This window comes from Exophiala spinifera, assembly GCF_000836115.1.
Source record: "Exophiala spinifera strain CBS 89968 unplaced genomic scaffold supercont1.7, whole genome shotgun sequence".
Taxonomy (NCBI): domain Eukaryota; kingdom Fungi; phylum Ascomycota; class Eurotiomycetes; order Chaetothyriales; family Herpotrichiellaceae; genus Exophiala; species Exophiala spinifera.
This window is the reverse complement of record NW_015622519.1, coordinates 2,124,896-2,144,542: the sequence shown is the minus strand read 5'-3', so window position 1 is coordinate 2,144,542 and position 19,647 is coordinate 2,124,896. Positions and strand designations below refer to the sequence as shown.

The 19,647-nt window shown below is 52.4% G+C and overlaps 8 protein-coding genes across 8 annotated transcripts; 4 read left to right on the top strand and 4 right to left on the bottom strand.

Moving 5' to 3' along the window:
- Positions 1-231: 231 nt before the first annotated feature.
- Positions 232-1,801, bottom strand: PV08_09775 (uncharacterized protein; the record flags this gene model as incomplete). The annotated part of the gene is made up of 5 exons (XM_016384091.1): positions 232-719; positions 794-968; positions 1,046-1,444; positions 1,507-1,521; positions 1,586-1,801. The coding sequence occupies 5 exons, from the start codon at positions 1,799-1,801 to the stop codon at positions 232-234; spliced, it is 1,293 nt and encodes a 430-aa protein (XP_016232714.1).
- A 490-nt stretch (positions 1,802-2,291) lies between these two features.
- Positions 2,292-2,942, bottom strand: PV08_09774 (uncharacterized protein; the record flags this gene model as incomplete). Its single annotated transcript, XM_016384090.1, has 1 exon — positions 2,292-2,942. The coding sequence occupies one exon, from the start codon at positions 2,940-2,942 to the stop codon at positions 2,292-2,294; it is 651 nt and encodes a 216-aa protein (XP_016232713.1).
- Positions 2,943-3,842: 900 nt separating this feature from the next.
- PV08_09773 (uncharacterized protein) lies at positions 3,843-5,909 on the bottom strand (the record flags this gene model as incomplete). Its single annotated transcript, XM_016384089.1, has 4 exons — positions 3,843-4,669; positions 4,734-5,197; positions 5,258-5,624; positions 5,678-5,909. 4 exons carry the CDS (start codon positions 5,907-5,909, stop codon positions 3,843-3,845), a joined length of 1,890 nt encoding a protein of 629 aa, XP_016232712.1.
- Positions 5,910-7,304: 1,395 nt separating this feature from the next.
- Positions 7,305-9,311, top strand: PV08_09772 (uncharacterized protein; the record flags this gene model as incomplete). The annotated part of the gene is made up of 1 exon (XM_016384088.1): positions 7,305-9,311. One exon carries the CDS (start codon positions 7,305-7,307, stop codon positions 9,309-9,311), a length of 2,007 nt encoding a protein of 668 aa, XP_016232711.1.
- Positions 9,312-9,408: 97 nt separating this feature from the next.
- PV08_09771 (uncharacterized protein) lies at positions 9,409-11,166 on the bottom strand (the record flags this gene model as incomplete). The annotated part of the gene is made up of 1 exon (XM_016384087.1): positions 9,409-11,166. One exon carries the CDS (start codon positions 11,164-11,166, stop codon positions 9,409-9,411), a length of 1,758 nt encoding a protein of 585 aa, XP_016232710.1.
- Positions 11,167-13,212: 2,046 nt separating this feature from the next.
- Positions 13,213-13,980, top strand: PV08_09770 (uncharacterized protein; the record flags this gene model as incomplete). The annotated part of the gene is made up of 1 exon (XM_016384086.1): positions 13,213-13,980. The coding sequence occupies one exon, from the start codon at positions 13,213-13,215 to the stop codon at positions 13,978-13,980; it is 768 nt and encodes a 255-aa protein (XP_016232709.1).
- Positions 13,981-14,765: 785 nt separating this feature from the next.
- PV08_09769 (uncharacterized protein) lies at positions 14,766-16,687 on the top strand (the record flags this gene model as incomplete). Its single annotated transcript, XM_016384085.1, has 4 exons — positions 14,766-15,259; positions 15,305-15,752; positions 15,806-16,218; positions 16,270-16,687. 4 exons carry the CDS (start codon positions 14,766-14,768, stop codon positions 16,685-16,687), a joined length of 1,773 nt encoding a protein of 590 aa, XP_016232708.1.
- Positions 16,688-17,367: 680 nt separating this feature from the next.
- PV08_09768 (uncharacterized protein) lies at positions 17,368-19,596 on the top strand (the record flags this gene model as incomplete). Its single annotated transcript, XM_016384084.1, has 2 exons — positions 17,368-19,233; positions 19,315-19,596. The coding sequence occupies 2 exons, from the start codon at positions 17,368-17,370 to the stop codon at positions 19,594-19,596; spliced, it is 2,148 nt and encodes a 715-aa protein (XP_016232707.1).
- Between the last annotated feature and the right edge of the window lie 51 nt (positions 19,597-19,647).

The following is a 19,647-nucleotide window of genomic DNA, read 5'->3' as shown; positions in this document are numbered from 1 at the left end:
GCCCTTGTTCTCGCACTCGAGTATCCGCATACGAGGACCTGGCCCGGATGTGACTAACTAGGGAATCTGGCGAGTTGGACGTCAAGTGTGAGGACGTTGACGTTTAAGTGTGAGAAAACATGTTCGAGGGGGACAAGGTTCCGAATAGCATTGGAGCTTGGATCCAGGCGACGGGACGCCGACACCTGGGTCTCAACGACTCGCAGTCTTGTGGCTCGGTTATATCGCGGTTCATGCTCGTGAGAAAACCAGCCAAATCAAAAGGAGAGCAAGGGACAGGCCGAGCACTACGTCAAACAGGCTTTCGATGCCCGACGATTGAGCAATGATGCCGATGACGAACGGGGCGCCGGCGCCACCAAGCTGACCAATCGCGCACGTGAGAGCAACGGCAGGAAGCTGGATGTCGGTTGGCAGTTTCGCCGTCATGGTCAATACGGCCGACGGGAACAGCGGTCCTGAGGCGAAGCCGATGCCGGCCGCGAGGCATAGTGACAACGCCAGGGGTCCTTCGAATCTGAAGAGAAGCTGCAGCGCGATCAACGTGCAGATGAGGAGGATGACGACGTTTCGAAGACGAGCCAGTCTGGTCAGAGGACCGAGACAGAACCGTCCCAGGACCATGCCGCACCAGAAAAGGGAAGTGGCCAGAGCCGCGACCGACGGAGCCGTATGCCGGGACCGCTCCATGTAGCTCGTGAGCCAGCCGCTTAGAGATGCTGGAGGTTGACTCGGTCAGTCATCTCATCTCTACCTTTTGGTTCAAAGTGGTGGGGGGAAGCTGCTCGCTTACTCTCGATGCCAACGATGACGAAGAAGAACACGCCACACATGAAGATGACTTCCTTGCATCCAGCGAAGCCGCCGACGGGATCCTGTTTTGGAGATAGCTTGGAATGGTGCGTCGCGGCATCGTCGTGTCGAAACGCGACGATCAACGTCCAAGTCTCGACGACAAATACCACCAGCTGTTGTCATACCGTTGTCAGTCTGCGCGTATTCTTTCGTTTCTCTCTTTGGTGGGCTTCTTCAAGACTTGACTGACCATGACAAAGTAGAAGTACTGCCATCCGAGACCCGCTTTCTCAAGAGCAGCAACGACCACAGGACCCACGACACACCCAAAAGCGTACGACCCGTGAATGAGTCCAGAGACCTTGTTGGATCCCCGAACTACAGCGGCCCAGGTGCAGAAGCTGGAGTCGGAGAACCCTGTCCCAAACCCGGTGATGAAATAGGCCGCGAGAAGGAACGGATAGCCGGGCTTGGAAGAGAGGATGATGCCTCCAACGACGTGAGGGAGGGTGCCGAGGACCGCTATTCCTCTTCGGCCGAACTTGACGTGGACCAAGTGTACGAGAGAGTTGCCGATGAGATAGCCCGACACTCCAACAGGGAAGATGAGAGCAGCCGTGGCGTCTTTGATGTCGTAGTAGGACTCGATCTGAGGGTTCTTCGTGTTAGGTTCACGTAATTTGTGGCGCAAAATTGGAAGTTGTTGCATACCAATGGAAGAAGAGCCTGTGCTTCGTGATTAGCAGAGCTCTCCGACATAGCTGTCTTGCACGGAAGGGATGTATCTTACGCCGATAGAAGCAACATGCATCCCCGTCACAAACCAGCTGTACATGACTGCAACGACCTTGAACGCGAGGGGCTCGTGAGGCGTAGATGATAGCTTCTGGTCGCCGTAGCCATCTTCCACTTGTTTCACGTACTGTGCATGCAGAAGAAGAGCTCGCTGTTCAGCATCTGTCCCTGTAGGGCCTGTTGGCTGGGAGATGATTGTCATCTCTCCCATGTCCGTACACCGCACTCCGTCGGTAGATAACACACGATACCTGAGTTCTTATCGAGTCATCCTCTCAGCGATAGGGGTAGAGAAGATAGTCGAGGTTGTTGAAAATTATCTGCGGGCTCCATTCATATCCAAAAGAAATAGGCGTGGACAATCAGTCCCAAAATGTCAACTGTTATCAAGCTTGTGCCGTTTGCTGAGCAGTGATACTCTCGATGTTTCGACCGGGGGTTACGGAGTACTGCGTATGTCGAAGGATAAGGATAAGGAGAAGGCAAAGGAGGGTCTGATAAGCGAGAGTGCTCGGCCGGAAATACCTTTGGCCGAAGACTTCACCTTTCGCGTTTCCTGCCGCATTCAGATCAGATGTGCTCGAGCAAAACTTTGCGAGACAGTGAGCTGAAATCTCTCTCATGCGGCTTGTCGTTGTATCTCAGTCTCGAGTCGGATACGCTTCCGACCAATTCGATCATCAATTGCGAATGGTTTTGTGTCATGAGAGGTAAACATCCACCTTCAACGTCCGTCTTCCATTGGAGTCTTCCTTGATCTCTTCGGCTGGCTGGACACTCACTTCCCTCCCCTGGCAATATTTGCTGAGTGATCCGGCGACATATCGTTTTGCCCATCTGTGACTTTGGGTCAAGAACCAGTCGTCTTTACAGTCTTTTCCCCAGCCAATGAACAGTTCGGCCGTGACGTGTTTGACCCATTTCCAATCTCTTCGGTCAAGACCTTGGAAGAATTTGTCGATGCTCAAGTTGTCGCAGAGCACAAAGACGCGATCTTTCCCGGCCTTGTCAACGAGCGGTTGAGCTTCGGCGAAGATCAGATGATTGACACGCAAGATGCGGTTGTCGCAAAGCTCATATGTCATCGGCGGTCTGCAGCAGCTGTCATCGCGAGAAGGCAGGTTCTGCGTCGTCGTGCACCTTCTGCCACACCTACAAGGGTAAATGATGGTCGGCTGGACAACGTATGACCATATCTGAAGTCGGATTTCGGTGGGCAGGTCGAGTAGGGATGTCATGATGAGCGTAAATTCTTGTGAGGTCTCGATTTGTTTTGTTTGGCGAACAGATGAAGCAGAGTATTCCGTATGGTTTAGATTGACCGCGAATGTAGGGACAGTGATTGTTGTCATTGTCACAAGAATTTACTTGGGGGAATGCTTCCTATAGTTGGGTCATTGCGGTTGAAGTAACCTATCATCGGTTGAGCGGTGACAAGTTCAGCTGCCTCCACCACCTGAGAGACTACGATACGAAAAGCGGGCGTCTCGAATAGGCCAAATACGAAGCCATCCCTTATTGTTGGCCTTTGTTCCGTTGCGTCGGGCTGGAATGAGCCCAACATTACTCACGATTGGCGCGATACCAAATACCCTGGACATGCTCGTATCCGCATCGCTAAGAAAACCCTTGCATGACGGCGGCATGTGCACTCTAGACCCAGTGGGGGACATGGCAAATTCCAGTCCATTGGTTCAAATTCTCGAGTATCTACTCCGTACAGTACAGCAGAGGAGGCTGAGCTAACCCAAACCATGGCAATTGAATCTGACGCTTACAACGGTTTCCAAATCTAGGCACGGTTTCAGTCGCATGACTTCGGGAAAGCCTGACTGTCAAAGGAGATACAATATTCGGGTATCGCCACCGCTCGTTGAAGGCAGCGTCGTATCTTCGGACATCGAGAGCAGGGACCGCATTGTGGACCATCATGATACGGAATCTTAGATCTAGCACCGCATCCGAGTGAATCCGTCCTGGTCCATGTCCAAATAGTGGGTTATGGCCGAAGAGAAGTGGGATCGGGATGCCCTATGGGCACTACTCCGAGGAGTAAATCCCCCCTTAATGCAGGGCAGATTTGACTAATATTTGACTAATCTACCGCCTTCTGCCTCGAAAGTACAGCTACCCAGATTTCTCAAAGTAAAGCTAGCCCATTTTTATATGTACACAATCCATAAATAAGATCAACATGTGGGAGAAGAAAGCACTACTGGAACCGGGCAGATCAGTACCCCATGAAGCAAAGATCACGACGGCAGTGACAAACTCGGTGCCAGTCGGCCAGCTGCGCCTTTTAATTCTACGATCGTGTCGCAGGCTGCGAAAACAAACCGATCCTGTCTTAGTATGACATACCTTCGGCCCCTGATTTCCTTATGGAGCCTATACTCATCGTACCCGATGGGATCAGGACGGTTTCTGCATAGCAATGAATCTGCCGCAAATTCATTGCCTGCTGCAAGCCGAGCTATATCTTGTTGTGGAAACGCCGTCGACCCTGTTGGTACCTTCGTGGACTGTAAGAGTATAGTGGCTTCGTTCGACGAGAGCAAGTTGTTCGAAACGCGGTCTACTTCGTTGATACCATTTATGAGCCTGCTGCAATCGTCGACGCTATCAGGTAGGATGAGAAGCTGGAAGAGGCCTGTCTTGTGAGGCGCAAAAATCAAGTCATCTGTGAAACACACCCTCCGAGTCTTGAAGTCGTATGCATACACTTGTGGCAGAAGAAGGCCGCCTTCCATCTCAGGAATGAAGGGCATGCCTTCTTCATGTTGATACTTGGTCATTCCAGCGGCGCGAGCTCCCAATTCAATCTGTTTTCGATAAGCAGGTATCAGTTGAACTGCCCACATATACCACTCTCGGAGAAAGACTTTGAATGGATCAGACTCAGTCACATATTCGCCATTCCGGACTGTCGCCGCGAGCGAGCGATCGAGTTGCTGCTTGCGCTCCCTGTACCACGCCGCAAGGACTTTGTGGTGATCAGCTTTCGGATTGCGATGCAGGAAAGCGAGTCTCCAAGCCAATGCAGCTGCGTCTCGAAAGCCTGAAGCTATGCCTTGGCCGCCTAAATGGTCATCGTCAGAACGCTGAGCGGGAGAGCCTGATGCCTGATGCCTGGCTAAACTTACCAAAGGGAGGAAAGACATGAGCCGCGTCGCCTGCCAAAATGACTCTTCCTAGCGCCCACTTGTTGCAGCTCCTTGCCACGAAAGAAAAAGGTCGAGACCGGAGGGTCTTGATGCAATCCTCGGGGAATCTCACGGGTTGTGCCAGACCATAGCGGCTGCCTGGATGTGTTATATATGGGTAGATGATTTTACTGGTTTCCTCGAATTTGGCCATTTGCTGTCCGTCCTCGTCCTTCTGGACCACAAACTCGAAGCGCCATAATCGATCTGCTGGTGGACCGAATCTTCCACAAACTGAAGGCCGCTTGGGATTGCATAAGAACCGAAAATCCCTCGGGAAAAATAGGTCGTACACTTCCTGAGGGGTGTAACCGAGTCTCCACAGCGGAAAATCAGGATGTGATTTCTCATCTGGCAGCGTTATCTGCCAGTTCAACGCGACCCAAGTCTCCTCATAACTCGTCCTGTTCCGACCGACATTAGCTGATGCTGACCTAGGAGATCTAAGGTTCCTCATGGCTTACCTCTCCGACTTCGCCATGACTATGCCCCTTGGTTCGAGATACATCTTACGAACATAGCCAGTCTTGCCATCGGCACCGACGAGAAACGGGGCTTTGATGCGATGCGATGACCCTTGGGCGTCAACGTAATCAACATATGCATAGCCCTCGTCCTCACTGACGCCTGTGACTGTGGCTTCTGTTCTTAAGCTGCATGACGGCGTTCTTTGGATCTGGTCTCTGATCGCCTTCTCCATGGCCGGCTGCTTGTGACAAATGAAGCCGACATGACCTGTGCCGCCTTCTGTTGTCACGTACTTCATCGACAACAGCGGTTTCTTCCTCGGATCCGTTCCGTCGCCGGTTACGAAGTTGAACTTCTCCATGCCTTTGCCGTCAGTCACCCGGCGAAGAATACCTCCTAACGGAGCAGATACTTACAAGTGCCAATTTCGGTATAAATGCGGTCATAAATCCCAAGGGACTGCAGTATTCGAATGCCATCTTCATCGAGAGCTATACCTCGAGGATCTGTGGTGATTGTCTTTTCTCGTTCCAGGACAATGTTGGGTATGTTCAGAATGCCTAGCAGTACCGAAAGTGCAGTCCCCGTTGGGCCTCCACCACATATAACAACCCCGGTCTCCTCGATAGAAGCTGTTTCTGGTGACATGGCGACGACCTCCCGATTGATACTTCGAACCACTCTCGTGAGTTCCCGGCAAGACCCTGAACCCAATCCTCTGTGCCGGCGCTGAAGGTCTTGAAAGAGCCAAGTCTGGGCCAGGACCAGATATAATATACTCGAATAGCCTCTTATAGCTCTCCATGGGGGCTTTAGATCAACTTACAAAATCTGGGGACTCGGCGGCCTGGAACCGCCCAGATTGATTCTTGAGGACTCGATGTGGGACGTTCGGTAGTTGTGGGACGCGGACACCGGCAAGGGACAATGTGGGACGTGGACTCTGGTAACTCGAGGGATTGAGACATAGGCCGCGGAACATCCGCAATTTATTTTTGTAGTAGCAGATTCGTGCAATCAAGTCCAGTTCACACGGCAGAGATCGTGAGGACCGCAGGCCGTAGGCGTTTGAGTAGGCCTCAGAGAAAGTGGCATCTTTGGATAGGTTGAAAAGGCAGTCGAGTTCTTGCTACCCTGACACTCCATAGCACAAACGGATGATTGGACCATAGTACAATGTCTCCCGCCTAACGGAAGCCTTTTCAACGTACGGAATATCAGATAAGTCCTGGGAGTGGTCACTGAAGCATGTCTCAAGCCAGTAACACATTCCCCCGCGATCTGGCGCAGCCACTTCCCCAGCTCTTCTCCGTCCGCGTCTTCCTCGTCCACATCTTTCACCCCACAATGTCGCCCGTCGCGACATCTTTCTTTCTAAACTTCCGTCGTGATCTGATACCCTAGACGCCAGAGCCCACAGCGCAAACCAGACAGCGACTTCGTTAAGACATCGAAGGTCAGCAGCTGTCCGAGGGATGCCTGAACTTTCGGTATTCAACAGCGTCGATGATACTCCTAAGACCCGACGTGCGCCCAAGATTCGACAGTGCATGACATGCGGTCGCACCTTTGCTAAGACAGATCATCTCGAGAGGCACATCAGGTCGCATACCAAAGAAAAGCCGTTCAAATGCGCCAAGTGTGGGCGAAAGTATGGTCGTCAGTAAGTGATTGACATTGTCTGTGAGTACGAGCAGTAGCGACGTATGGCATGAACCGCAAAGTCCTGTCGCATAAGGCAACGTTTGAAGAGGCTCTTTCCGGAGCCTGTTACCTGCCGGAACAAATCCAGAGTTGTCGTCCTACACGTCTTGACAGCAGATTCAGCTTACAGCAACCAAACTCACGCATCAGGTCATACGTCGCTACTTTCTCGACGCAATTCAACTCCAGTTGGCGGGTTGCAGGCTGACCAGGTGCAGTGATACTCTACTTCGGCACTTGAAGGATCACTTGGATGAGGCGTCTAGCCAAGATAATCGAGAGAAGCCACATCATCGAAGCAGCATCTCAGTCGAAACCGATTCTGTGCAGACCGCACCAATGCCAGCTGTTTCGGCAACCGAGATCTCTCTCTCTGCGCCATCAGTATCCTCGGAGCCGCCGAGCCTACCAATCGACGGCATGGGCAGTAATCACATGAATCTTTCTGTATCAACTTTCGGCAATAGCAACTCGGATTACCAGATTGCAGACGTTCCACAGCAGCAGCAGCATCAGGATGGCTATCCCGGGCCCTTTATACCAGAACCGCTACCTAACAATTTTGATCCTTCTCTGGACGCTCTCGATTTTGAGGCTCAGTTTCCATCTTGGATCGTACCCACCGATCTCGATTTTCACACAGGCATCCTTGATACACCACTTGCCACAAGTATGGCGGAACTTAGACCTGGCTGGCCAGATAGTCCGTTCACGACGTTCGGTTCGTCAACGTACAAACCCGTGAACAACATGCAGCATTTGTGGTTCACTCCCAACGACGAAGGGCAGGAGGAAGTCCCCCAATCGGGACCCGCGACCCCTCCAGCCTCCCACGTCGAAGTCGACGATTCTTATCGCCAAACACTGCACCAAAGTCTGTTGATCCGCTCGGTTGAGCAGAGTCTCCCGTCATCAGACTTTCTCAACCTCTGCGTGAGATCTTATTTTGCAAAATTCCACCCAGTGTTCCCCGTAGTTCACGCTCCGACCTTCCGCCCTTCAAAGGCCAACTCGATGGTTCTGTTGTCCATATGCTCCGTGGGCAGCCTCTTCACAGGTTCAGCGCACGCCATTCGGCAAGGAGTACAAATCTTTGAACGCCTACACAAGGCCGTCCTGGCCAATTGGGACCGTCTCATCTCTCGCGGAACCGACGAGAAAATATCGCTCATCCAGACGGCGATAATCGGACAGACCTTCGGGCTGCTCTCCGGAGAACCCAGGCATCTCTCGATCGTGGATACTTTCAACGGGACTTTGATCTCGTGGGCCCGACGTCTATCGACGTTCAAAACAAAGAAGCTGAAAGGACTCGACCTCAGCCTCGGGCCGGCTGAGCTGGAAAAGCAGTGGCGAGAATGGGCCAAGAACGAAGAGCTCATCCGGATCGCACTGGCCGTGCACATCCACGACGCCGAGCTCGCGAGCATTTTCCACCACGAGCCGTTCCTGCGGCACAATTCGCGCCAACTGCCCGTGGCGGCGTCGAGCCAGATGTTCATGGCCTCCAAGGCGGAGGAATGGCGCCAGGCGTACCTCGACGACGCCAGCAACTTCGAAATCGACAACAATACCCCGGCGTCAGTCGACGCCCACATCGACTTCGACATGCTCTCGACGCCGCAGAGCAGTTACTTCACCGCGTATACGGTCCTCGAGGGTATCTGCGTCAACATCGTCGAGAACAGGATTGATGCGCGCTCGTCCCCCACGACGATGGAAGACCTTTCGGACCTGCTCAACACTTTTTTCAACCGCTTCCTCTTGGGCGCGCCTTCGTGGAAGGCAGACCACATGGACATGATCATCCTGTGGCACCTCGCGTACATGTCCATCTGCGCCGACTTTGACCTTTTGGAAAAGGCCATTGGCCGCGACGGGTCGCAGCTATCGGGCGAGGACCGCGTCGCCGTCACGACCTGGGCAAACTCGAACAACGCCAAGCGCTGTGTCATCCACGGCGCCATCGTCGCGAAGAAACTCGAGGACCTGCCGCTCGGCTCGGAGCCCGCGATCCACGTGCCCCGCGCCATGTTCAGAGCCGGCATCGCCTGGTTCTGCTACACCCGCTTCGGCACGCGGGCAGTCGACGGCGCCAGCAACGGCAAGTCCAACAAGGCCGTCACGACCGAGGGCCTTGATTTCCCTGAATTCAGACTACTCGGGGTCAATCCCGCCTTGTTGCTATTTCAGGTCAACGGCTACAAGCACGGTCTTCCTACGACGGCCGAGATCAATGCGGCGTTGTGTGGTCTGACTGATCTCCTTAGACGTATTGGGCATTGGGAGATAGCGCGCAGGTTCGCGGCCATATTGGGTGCTCTTTTACATAATGACGCCGATTGATGACTGAAGACGAGTAATAATGACGACGTATGCTTCACTCCGATGTGCACCTCACATGACACCCACACACAGAGCAAGTAGTTTGATCACATTGTTGTCAAATGGGATTCGATGTATCTCCTACGCCCACACCGACGACGGCATTTTCCCTCAACAAGTCCTCTATCGTCGGTCTTTGCACGTCAGGACAATACAAGAATTGACCGACCAACTTGAAGACCACACTTGCAGTCAACTCTTTCCCTTCTGCCTTCGACGCCAGACTATACGATGAGCTCAGGGCGTCCCAGTACCATTTCCTCAGTCCTCGATCGCCTTCCGAAGCACATGCACCTGTCAACAGCGCCCACAGGAGAAAGCTGTCGCCGTTGCGTGCGACATTGCCGCCGCCACCAGTGACACTGCAAGTGCCGCTGGATCTGAACCTGGCTCTCAACGTCAGATATAGTCGCGAGGCTATGACTTTCATTGTCCTCCGGCGCCCGACGACAGTCGTAACCATGTACATCCAGGTCAAGAGAGCCAGACGCGTCACCTCCGCTTCCTCGTCTGCCGAGTCCAGATGGAGGAGTCGGCTCCGGAGCGCCCCAGCACGGAGGTGGCGCCACCGCACACGCTCTTGTGGCAGTTTCGATCCATCCGTCTGGGCAATCTTCGCCTGCCACTGCATCTCCTGCGCTACTTCGATGATGTCGATAGCTGACGCCCTCAGGTCCGGATTGTTCACGAAAGCATCGGTGTTGTCCAGTATCGTGGCTTCGTAGACGTGTTGCCGTGCAGCCGAAGAACCCGGACGCGAGTCAAAGCCGGCCTCGCGCAAAGATCCCGGATCACAAATACTGTGGTGGAAAAAGGGCTTCTCAAACACCTCGGCCGCTATGAACTCGTCGCCGGCTATGAACCATTCTCTCCACGCGCGGTCCAGAGCACCCGTCCCGCCGAGCTGGTGGATCAGTTGCGCCACGACCCGGATATGAATCCTTGCCGCGTGGAGGTCAAAGCGAAAGAAATCTGCATTCGCAAGTGCGTGGATGTCGAAGACCAGGTCTATGTCGACGACCGTGGGGTGGTTGTCGTCGTGGTTGTTATTGTGGTCGTTGTTGTCGCTGGTCATAGTCTGGGAGACCCGCTCCCTCGTTGCGTGGAGTGCTTTCCCAATCAAGGTGCCCGGGTCCACGGGCGGCGTGGTCCCTTCAAAGTAGTGTATTTGGCTCGCGCTCGAGGCGAGCAGGGCGTACATGCTAGATTCATTCCTTAGACAATTTATGATGCGCCCGCGCGCAAAGTGTCGGAACCTGTACTCTCCCTTGGATGCGCGAACTTCGGCGTGCCAGTTGCGCGGATGCGACACGTTGAGAAAGTACTGGAGTAGGCGGTGGACGCTGCGGTCGATGGTCACGCTGCTCGTGCCGAACGGGTCGGTCGCGTTGCCATTGATCATCGAGAGCGCACATTCGGTCCCCAGCTCTGCGCCGGACTTTGCTCGGACTTGAATCTGGTCTTTTTCAGCCTTGAAGTCCTCAGATTCGGTTCCTAGCTTGGGCTTGGTCTTGGGCTTGGTCCTGGGTTTCGCTCTGATTTGGTCTTCTTCACCCTGGAAATCTTCGTCGGGCGCGAGCGCTGGTGGAGGAGCGGGGTGTAGAGCGACGTCAGGTGCCGGCACGGGTGTCTTGGGCATCAATCTGGCCCATTTCCCGCTGGCGAGTGCGAAACCGCGCTTTGCTTTGGCGGGAGTCGGCGCGGGTCGATTGAGGCGGACATGGCGGCGGAGGTTGTGACGCTCCTCGTCGTAGCTGCGAGATAGCGATCTCGATCCAGCGTCTTTGTGGATAAAGAGGAAGTTTTGCTCGGGCATTTGAGTCGATCTCCGGGAAATCAAAATAAGTCGCAGACAAACGAGCGCCTACTGGCACATGTTCTAAATCACTCTCTCACGCTCGCATTGTACCGATGTTGTTGTGTGCCGTACGACGAAGAAAGAAGCCTGGCCAGTTCATGCAATCCACGGCATTTATGTATTCATGTAGCATCATGCGCACCGCGAGACGGACGGAGATAGGATAAAAAGAGGGAGCGAAGTCGACGAGAATAGCATACATACCTAGGTAGACAAGGGTAGAGATATCCCGGTAAAGTTAGCCTTTAGATAGCAAAGGCGAGGGAGCCGTCTGTGTCCCACTTCTCTTGCGAAATCGAAGCAAACTTTTGCTGACATAACCACTAGCATGGGGCCGGTGTCTGCATCGCTCAGCAGCATTCTGTTCTGTATGGTCGGTGCAGATGATCCGTCCGTTAATGGTGCGTTATCGCTCTCAACAGCCGCTACTGTGCACTGGGGATCACGGACCCTGCATGCTCGTGCTGGCCAGGTAGCCGACTGCCGGTGCTACAGCAAGTGATGACCTTAGCTGGCACCCTAATTCGACATCGATCCAAGACTAATGTCGGCAAAGGGGACTATTGGGGTCCGGGTCTCCCTTGTGAGAATTACAAATCGCCCAAAGGGCGGTTAACACCGTTGTCCTACGCGCCTGGTCGGCACGAATATAGTAGAGCAGCAATTCTCCAGTCGACGTCTTCCTCGCGGGCCATATGCCAGCACTGAACGGCCAATTCGGGAGCCCGGTAAGTCTGGGAAGCCGGACGACTACACTCGAGTTCCTTGATGGACCACTTGTGCCCTTTCGGCCACGTTCAACCTGCGTCGATCATGCTGGCACTTCCATATTCTTCAAGGGCATAAAGAGCTTCTTGTGCATAGGTAGCCGATTAGTATCGCTGGAGTTCCGACTTTTCTCTGTTTTATTTTGCCAATACCAACACCACAGAGCTTGCTCAGTTCAAGACAGAGTACTGGATGTTCACATTCGACATCTCATGGAACATATTGGAGATAGAAGAGAGGTGCGCGAGGGAAGTTTCTTTCCATCTTCGCCGGGGCAGAGGATGACAATGGGGTGTTTTCGCGTCAACGATTACCAATTCGACAGATATATATAGCTGTAGAGGTTTGGGGACTGGGAACGTAAAAAAACCCCCGCGTACCCATCGAGGATCGAACACGCACAAAAATGCCAAAATGCCAAAAAAGAAGGGCGCCTTGAATGAGGAAGTGTCTACCCCTCAGGTCCTGAAACTCGGTGGAATTATCACAGAAAGTGCACTTCATCAGCGCATGATAAGACCCCAAATTGGGTGTTAGAGGAGCAGCGCTGCCTCCTCACCCAAGGCGCCAGAAGACAGTGTGAACACTGTGAGGTATTGGTCCCATCAGTCTGGCTGGCCAGGCACAAACCAACTGAACCAAGACGGCGGCTGCGGTAAAGCAGATGTTGAACAAAAATTCAGGGATCAAACAAATATCCCTTAGTGGTGTTCAGTGAGTGCAGCTTCTCATGTGAAGCTCAATGAGGAATCAAGAATATGCCACAGATTGAAAAACCACAATAGCATCGAGCATCCCCTCAATACCAACAACCAGTTGTCAACGATGTTGATGACCATGTGGACGTGATCTCGAAGATACTGGACGTATCCAATAGACAATAGGGGGCGACAGCAAGACAATGTAGGCCTTGAAAAGGCATAGCTGGCCGGCATATTCAAGTCATATGCTGCTGCTTCAGGGGTGTTCGTTCCTGCTAGCGACCGCTCGGTGCCTATGTTGTCAGTAAAACACAAATGGCTCGAGGGGCTCATTGAATGTATCAATCGCATCCGACCATCTTATTGAAGGAGCAGCGTCTGATCCCAACCACCTGCGTCTGTCGCCAAGCTAGAAGACGATGAGGCAGTGAACATGAATCAAACTCTTCAATAACTCACACTTTTACCGATTTCAAATTTCATCTTTCACCTTTCAATCTTCAGAACTTCAAATCCAACAACGACAACTCTCACCATGGCTGAAGAGGTGTACTATCGCTACTACTTTGAAGTGCGAATCGTTGGAGGCAACACCAATACCACTCCTCCAATCATTGTTCCCATTTCCGAAGTCAGAGACAGAACGCAGCTCTGGAATGAGACTGTCGCCGGTGTGCTCTTCTGGAACGACTACCGATTTCTGAACGGGGCGCCCAACGAGAGACCAGATCCTCCCATCATCCTTCTGCAAGAAACGTCGACCAGCAGGCACGACCTCGAACACAACCGCTGGAAGACCATCAACTGGGACGAACCATACGAATACGCCAAATGGTGGCAAAGCAATGTCGTGGAGGGAGAGGCAGAGCACCTCAAAATTGAAATACACTTCTTGACGACGAGAGGAGACGAATATTGGGACATCTACAACCAGCTGACTGCGGTTGGCAAAGACGTGAACACGATGAGCGACAAGAGCCTCATCGAGATTCCCTTCAACGCAGACATGGGCAACTTGCAGAATGTTCGAGTGGTGCCAGGTACCAATGAGTGGTTCCCAAGACGGGAGATTGATGTCCTGGCGAACGCCAATAACTGTGAGAGATGTGAAGCCAAGGCTACCGAGCTTGGCCTGAAGCGGCCCTCCCGACGTGCAGTCAGAGCCAAGGAGGCAAGAAAGGAGGATGAGATGGAGGATGATGCTGGGGCCAACAAGGGCGAAGAAGGAGATGTTGAGATGGGAGACGCTGGTGCTGGTGAGGGTGCAGGTTGGACAATGAACCTGGCAGAACGGTTCAGGTAGAGGGGGCGAGCGACGAGGCTCGACTGGCGAGTGGTGTTTTCTGATACGGAGTACGGAGTAGCCGCAGGGAGAGATGAATGGCAGATTTTTTTGGCCTCGGATCAGAGTTTTTCCATTCCGACAGCCAAGATCTCGCCCCCCCACAGGAGAATGAATTCTTCAGGCGCTGCGTGGTACCAAGTGCATACTGAAAGAAAGCGACAAGACTGCAACAAGAAAGCCATGAGAAACGTTGTTTCACGCCAGGTAGCATCGTGTGCTCGACTCCTGCGTCGAGTGCAACAAAGACCACATTTTTACGCTGGTCTGGCTACCAACAGCCCACCTCGAGGCCATCGATGTGGGAACGCCGCCGCCGTTATCAAGCCGACAATCATGGGTATTAGTGGTGTGCTATTGGCCTGATGCGCAGAATCGCCACACCATGACACGATGCCATCGCCAAACTACAGGATTTGCTCTCCGCAAATGAGCACTAGTGGTATGTGGAATAGCCGACGGTAAGCATGGACCCCTGCTTTTTTGCGACAAGAAGCTTCTGCGTGATTTCTATCAGCAAATTTTTCCACAGCCTTGCCGATCTCTTCCAATCAAACAGGCACAAGGACTGCCGTTCACGAGATGATGGCTTCTTTAGCACCCTGGCATCTCGCATTTGGCCCATGGGCCTGTGAGGCTCCGCTCGTACTCGACTTCTATAATATCTGTGATCCTGCTGTTCGAGTGTCCCCGAGATCAGTGTGCCTTCTCCCATTCACCCTTGCATAATAACATAACACGCAAAAATGGCCGACCTCGACCTCGTAGAGAAAGGACCCGCGCCCGATTTGGTCAGGAACAGTTTCGATGCCTACCAGGGCAAGATCGAACTCCCACGCGCCCCGACCGCTTGGGGTCGCTTCGTCGACAGCTTCAAGAGAAACCCTAATGCTCGGATGACGACACAAGCCATCGATGCCAACGGCAATGTGCTCAAGGATCAACCACCAGCCGAACCGGCTCTGTCAATGGTCCTGAAAGGAAGACACCTTCAAATGATAGCCATTGGCGGGTCGATTGGAACAGGTCTCTTCGTCGGTTCAGGATCTGCATTGGCTACAGGTGGTCCTGCTTCATTAATCATTGCCTATGGACTGATTGGAATCATGTTGTACTGTGTCGTCCAAGCGCTGGGTGAGCTTGCTGTGGCTTTCCCGGTAGCTGGTGCGTTCTCGGTGTATGCAAGCCGATTTGTTGACCCAGCATGGGGTTTCGCCATGGGATGGAATTATGCTTTGCAGTGAGTCTGCTGATTCTGGAGTTGCCTCACCACTAACAATCATAGATGGATCGTGACTCTTCCTCTGGAAATTGTGGCAGCATCACTTACCCTCGAATTCTGGTCTGGCAGCCGAGACGTCAACAGCGCTGCTTGGGTCACGATCTTCCTTGTTGCAATCATCATCATCAATTTCTTCGGTGTTCGCGGATACGGCGAGGTAGAATTCGTCCTGTCCATCATCAAGGTTGTTGCCGTGATCGGATTTTGCCTTCTCGGCATCATCATCAACACTGGAGGCGTTCCAGGAAGCGATCGAGGTTACATCGGGGCTCAATACTGGCACAACCCGGGCGCGTTCAACGCGGGATTCAAAGGCCTTTGCTCGGTTTTTGTCACCGCCGCATTTTCGTTCTCAGGCACTGAACTCGTCGGTCTGGCAGCCGCTGAAACAGAGAACCCACGACGTACCCTGCCAAGTGCCGTCAAACAGGTGTTTTGGCGTATCGCACTGGTATGTCCCACTTAACCTCTTGTTTGCTGGGACTTTGCTAATTCGAGTTCCAGTTCTACATGGTCTCACTAACGATTGTGAGCGTGCTGGTTCCGTACGACGACCCTCAGCTCTTGAATGGCAGCAGCTCATCTGATGCAAACGCCTCCCCCTTCGTCATCGCGGTTCGAAACGCTGGTATTCAGGCTGTGCCTTCGATCATGAACGTTGTCATTCTTCTTGCCGTGCTCTCCGTCGGCAATTCGTCGGTCTACGGCTCGAGCAGAACGCTTGCCGCTCTTGCGGATATGGGCCAGGCTCCTAAGATTCTCGGCTACATTGATCGCTCTGGAAGGCCACTGGTTGCCATTATCGTCTCCTCAGCTTTCGGTTTCCTCTGCTACATTGTCGCCGCTGGTCCCGACACTAGTGCACAGGCATTTAATTGGATGATAGCTATCAGCGGGCTGGCAGCTATCTTTACCTGGTGAGATCCTCTCGTACCTTGTTGTGAAATTGATGCTGACAAGATACTCAGGGCAACTATTTGTATCTGCCACATTCGCTTCCGCAAAGCCTGGCACCTCGCCGGCCACTCTGTTGACGACCTCGCATTCAAGTCACAAGCTGGTGTATACGGCTCCTGGATTGGTCTGATCATGAACTGCTTGATTCTCATTGCACAATTCTGGACTGGGTTTGCCCCTGTTGGATACGCTGACATGTCCGCATCTGAGCGCGTCAAGGGATTCTTTGAGGTCTACCTCGCAGCTCCCCTTGTGATTGTCATGTACATTGGCTACAAGCTAGTGTACAGGACCAAATTTCGAAGGACACGTGAGATCGATATCACGAGTGGAAGAAGAGAGATGAATCTGGCTGAGATCCTAGCCGAGGAGCGAAAGGTCCAAGCTGCTTGGCCATGGTACAAGAAGGTTTGGAACACGGTCTGCTAAGGGCTGACGTTGTACAACATAACGGGGCAATTGGTAATGGTAATATACCCACAAGATCGATATTAGATACAAAAGTGATATAATGGACATGTATGTACGGATATGAACGTGATTTTGCCATCAAGCATCTGTTTATCCATCAGGAGTGACAATTCGGGGTGGATGCAGCTTCCAGCCTTGCTGACTCAGCCAAGGCTCGACAAACGGCCACGAAACTCTGAGCCGATACGTGTGTCAAGGTTCCAGCGTTCTCTCATCCCATCTCATTGCCAGCTTAAGTTCTGAGACATCGGAATGCTCTAAAACATACTGAACATTCCCAGAATTGCTCTGCTCATGGATAAAAGACATGAAGCTGTAGGAAGATGGCTGCGGCGTGGAAAGTATCATCTCTCTATCACCGGAATCTCATCTGCCTCAAGGACGGTGAATGTCATGAATTTGCGCCTTGGGAAGATCAAACTCGCCCTGATGGTGACTGTTTTCGCCCATGGTTCACCGCCCTCTCATTCACTCCTGAGCATCCAGCCTCTCAAAGACCATTCACTTTCACTGCCCTCCCTCATGTTTGCTGTCCTTACAACACCACCACTTTGTGTCCTCCATAAATCCTGCCATTTCTAACTTCATCCTTCTTCCCCCCCCCTGGTCTTATTTTCTGTGCTGAAGGTTTTCTCAATATGGCTGACACAGACCTTCGCATGCCCGATGTGCAACTCCAAACACCTCAACATGAAGAACTACTCAACATCATTGACACGTTGCGCTCGCTGGGAATCGGCAGATATGTTGACCTTCCCCAGATCATCGTGTGCGGTGATCAGAGTTCGGGAAAGTCAAGTGCATTGGAAGCAATTTCTGGGCTTCGCTTTCCTACCAAAGACAACCTATGCACTCGATTTGCAACAGAACTCATTCTGAGACGAGCTCCGGTGGCAAGTGTTACTGTCACGATCATACCTGCACCAGATTGCCCAGAAGAAATCGCCAAAGTACTCTCGTTCTTCAAACCACCCTCGAACTCCATCGACGAATTTGCCAAAATCGTCCTTGCGGCTGAGGAGGCCATGGGCTTGAATGGCTCCAACAAAGTGTTTTCAAAAGATGTCCTAAGAGTTGAGCTCTGCGGTCCGACTCAGCCACATCTTACTCTCGTCGACCTTCCGGGCATCTTTTGGGCTGGAGACAAATCCCAATCTGATGATGACGCCACGCTTGTTCGATCCCTTGTCGAGTCATACATGAAAAAGACGCGAAGCATCGTGTTGGCCGTTATTTCGGCGAAGAGCGACCTAGCAATGCAAGTCATCACGAAGCTGGCACGCGAGATTGACCCACAAGGTCTAAGAACCATGGGCATTATCACCAAGCCGGACCTGTTGCACGCAGACTCTGACAGCGAAACTGCGTTCGTGAAGCTCGCAAAAAACGAAAACATTCAGTTTAAACTAGGCTGGCATGTCTTGAAGAACCGCGATTACGACACGCGTCACACTACACGAGCTGAACGAGATGCTGCGGAAGAAGAGTTCTTCGACAAACGTGTTTGGTCTTCGGCCTTGATGAAGTCTCAGTTGGGCGTGGCAACTCTCCGGCCTCGTCTGAGTCGCGTGTTGTTGGCTCAGATCTTGACAGAACTTCCAGGACTCGTTCAAGACGTTGGGAGCGAGCTTCAGAATTGTAAAGATCGTTTGGCTCAGCTCGGTGAACCTCGAGGTACACTGGGTGAACAACGTCTGTATCTCTTGAAAGCAAGTCATACTTTTGTCGACTTGATGAGGAGTGCAGTCGGTGGTTCGTATTTCGACGCATTCTTTGGGTCTTCGGAGACTTCCGAAGGATATAACAAACGTCTTCGTGCCGTGATTCAGTACAAAATGGCGGCATTTGCGGAGAAGATGACGAAAGAGGGCCAGGATGTTCAGATTGTTGACGAAAAGATCGCTGCCCAGTTCCGTGGAAGCAGCTTCAAGGTCATATCTCGGGATAAGTATCTTGAGCAAGTTACAGAGAGAATGCGTCGAAATCGCGGACTGGAATTGCCAGGTCTCTTCAACCCCTCCATTGTAGGCGATCTTTTCTATGAGCAGGCAAAACCATGGTCATCTATCGTTGGAGATACCGCAGAGGAGCTAGTCAATTCAGTTCGAACAACTGTCGACCTCGTACTGGATCGAAGCGCTGACAGCGTCACCAAAGAAGGAATCCTACGCCATATCATCCTACCCAATATGGATCCCATCTGCGACAAGTTGTACTCCAAGGTCGAAGAAGTCTTGAGACCCCATGTCAGAGGTCATCCTTTGACGTTCAATCACTATTTCACCGAAAACCTGCAAAAGAAACGACAGAAACAAACGAGCGCGAGCGTTATGGCTAAGCTTAGGTCTTTCTTTGGCTTGCGTGCCTCTGTTACTGATGAGCAGATTATTCAGCCCAGTTTTTCATTGAAAAACCTTGTCAAAACCCTTGTCGTGGAGTCAGAACTGGATATGGAGAAGTTTGCCTCAATCGAGGCTCTGAATGCCATGCAGGCTTATTACAAGGTTCGTGCCTGATTTTGAATTTCGCAACAGACCATCTGACATGCAAGACGAATTCCTTCTGACACCCGTTCATACTCTTAGGTCGCACTCAAGTCCATTGTCGACTCATTCGGCATGTACGCAGTCGAAGATTGCCTTCTTCAACCGCTACCTGAGATCTTCAGTCCAGAGATCGTCTTCGGTCTTAAGGACGAGGTCGTCACAGCTATTGCTGGTGAATCTCAGGAGATTGCTGCCGAACGTGAGGATTTGGAGAAAAAGCTGGAGAGCTTGCAGCGGACCATGCATACACTAGCACGCCTCAAGACATTGAAGAGCCCAGGTAAGGACTATTCTGTACCACGAAAAATAAACCGTGGCTGATTAATTGACCAGTGGACACTGGTGCTGCCAGCTCAGGTGTTTAAGTCGTTG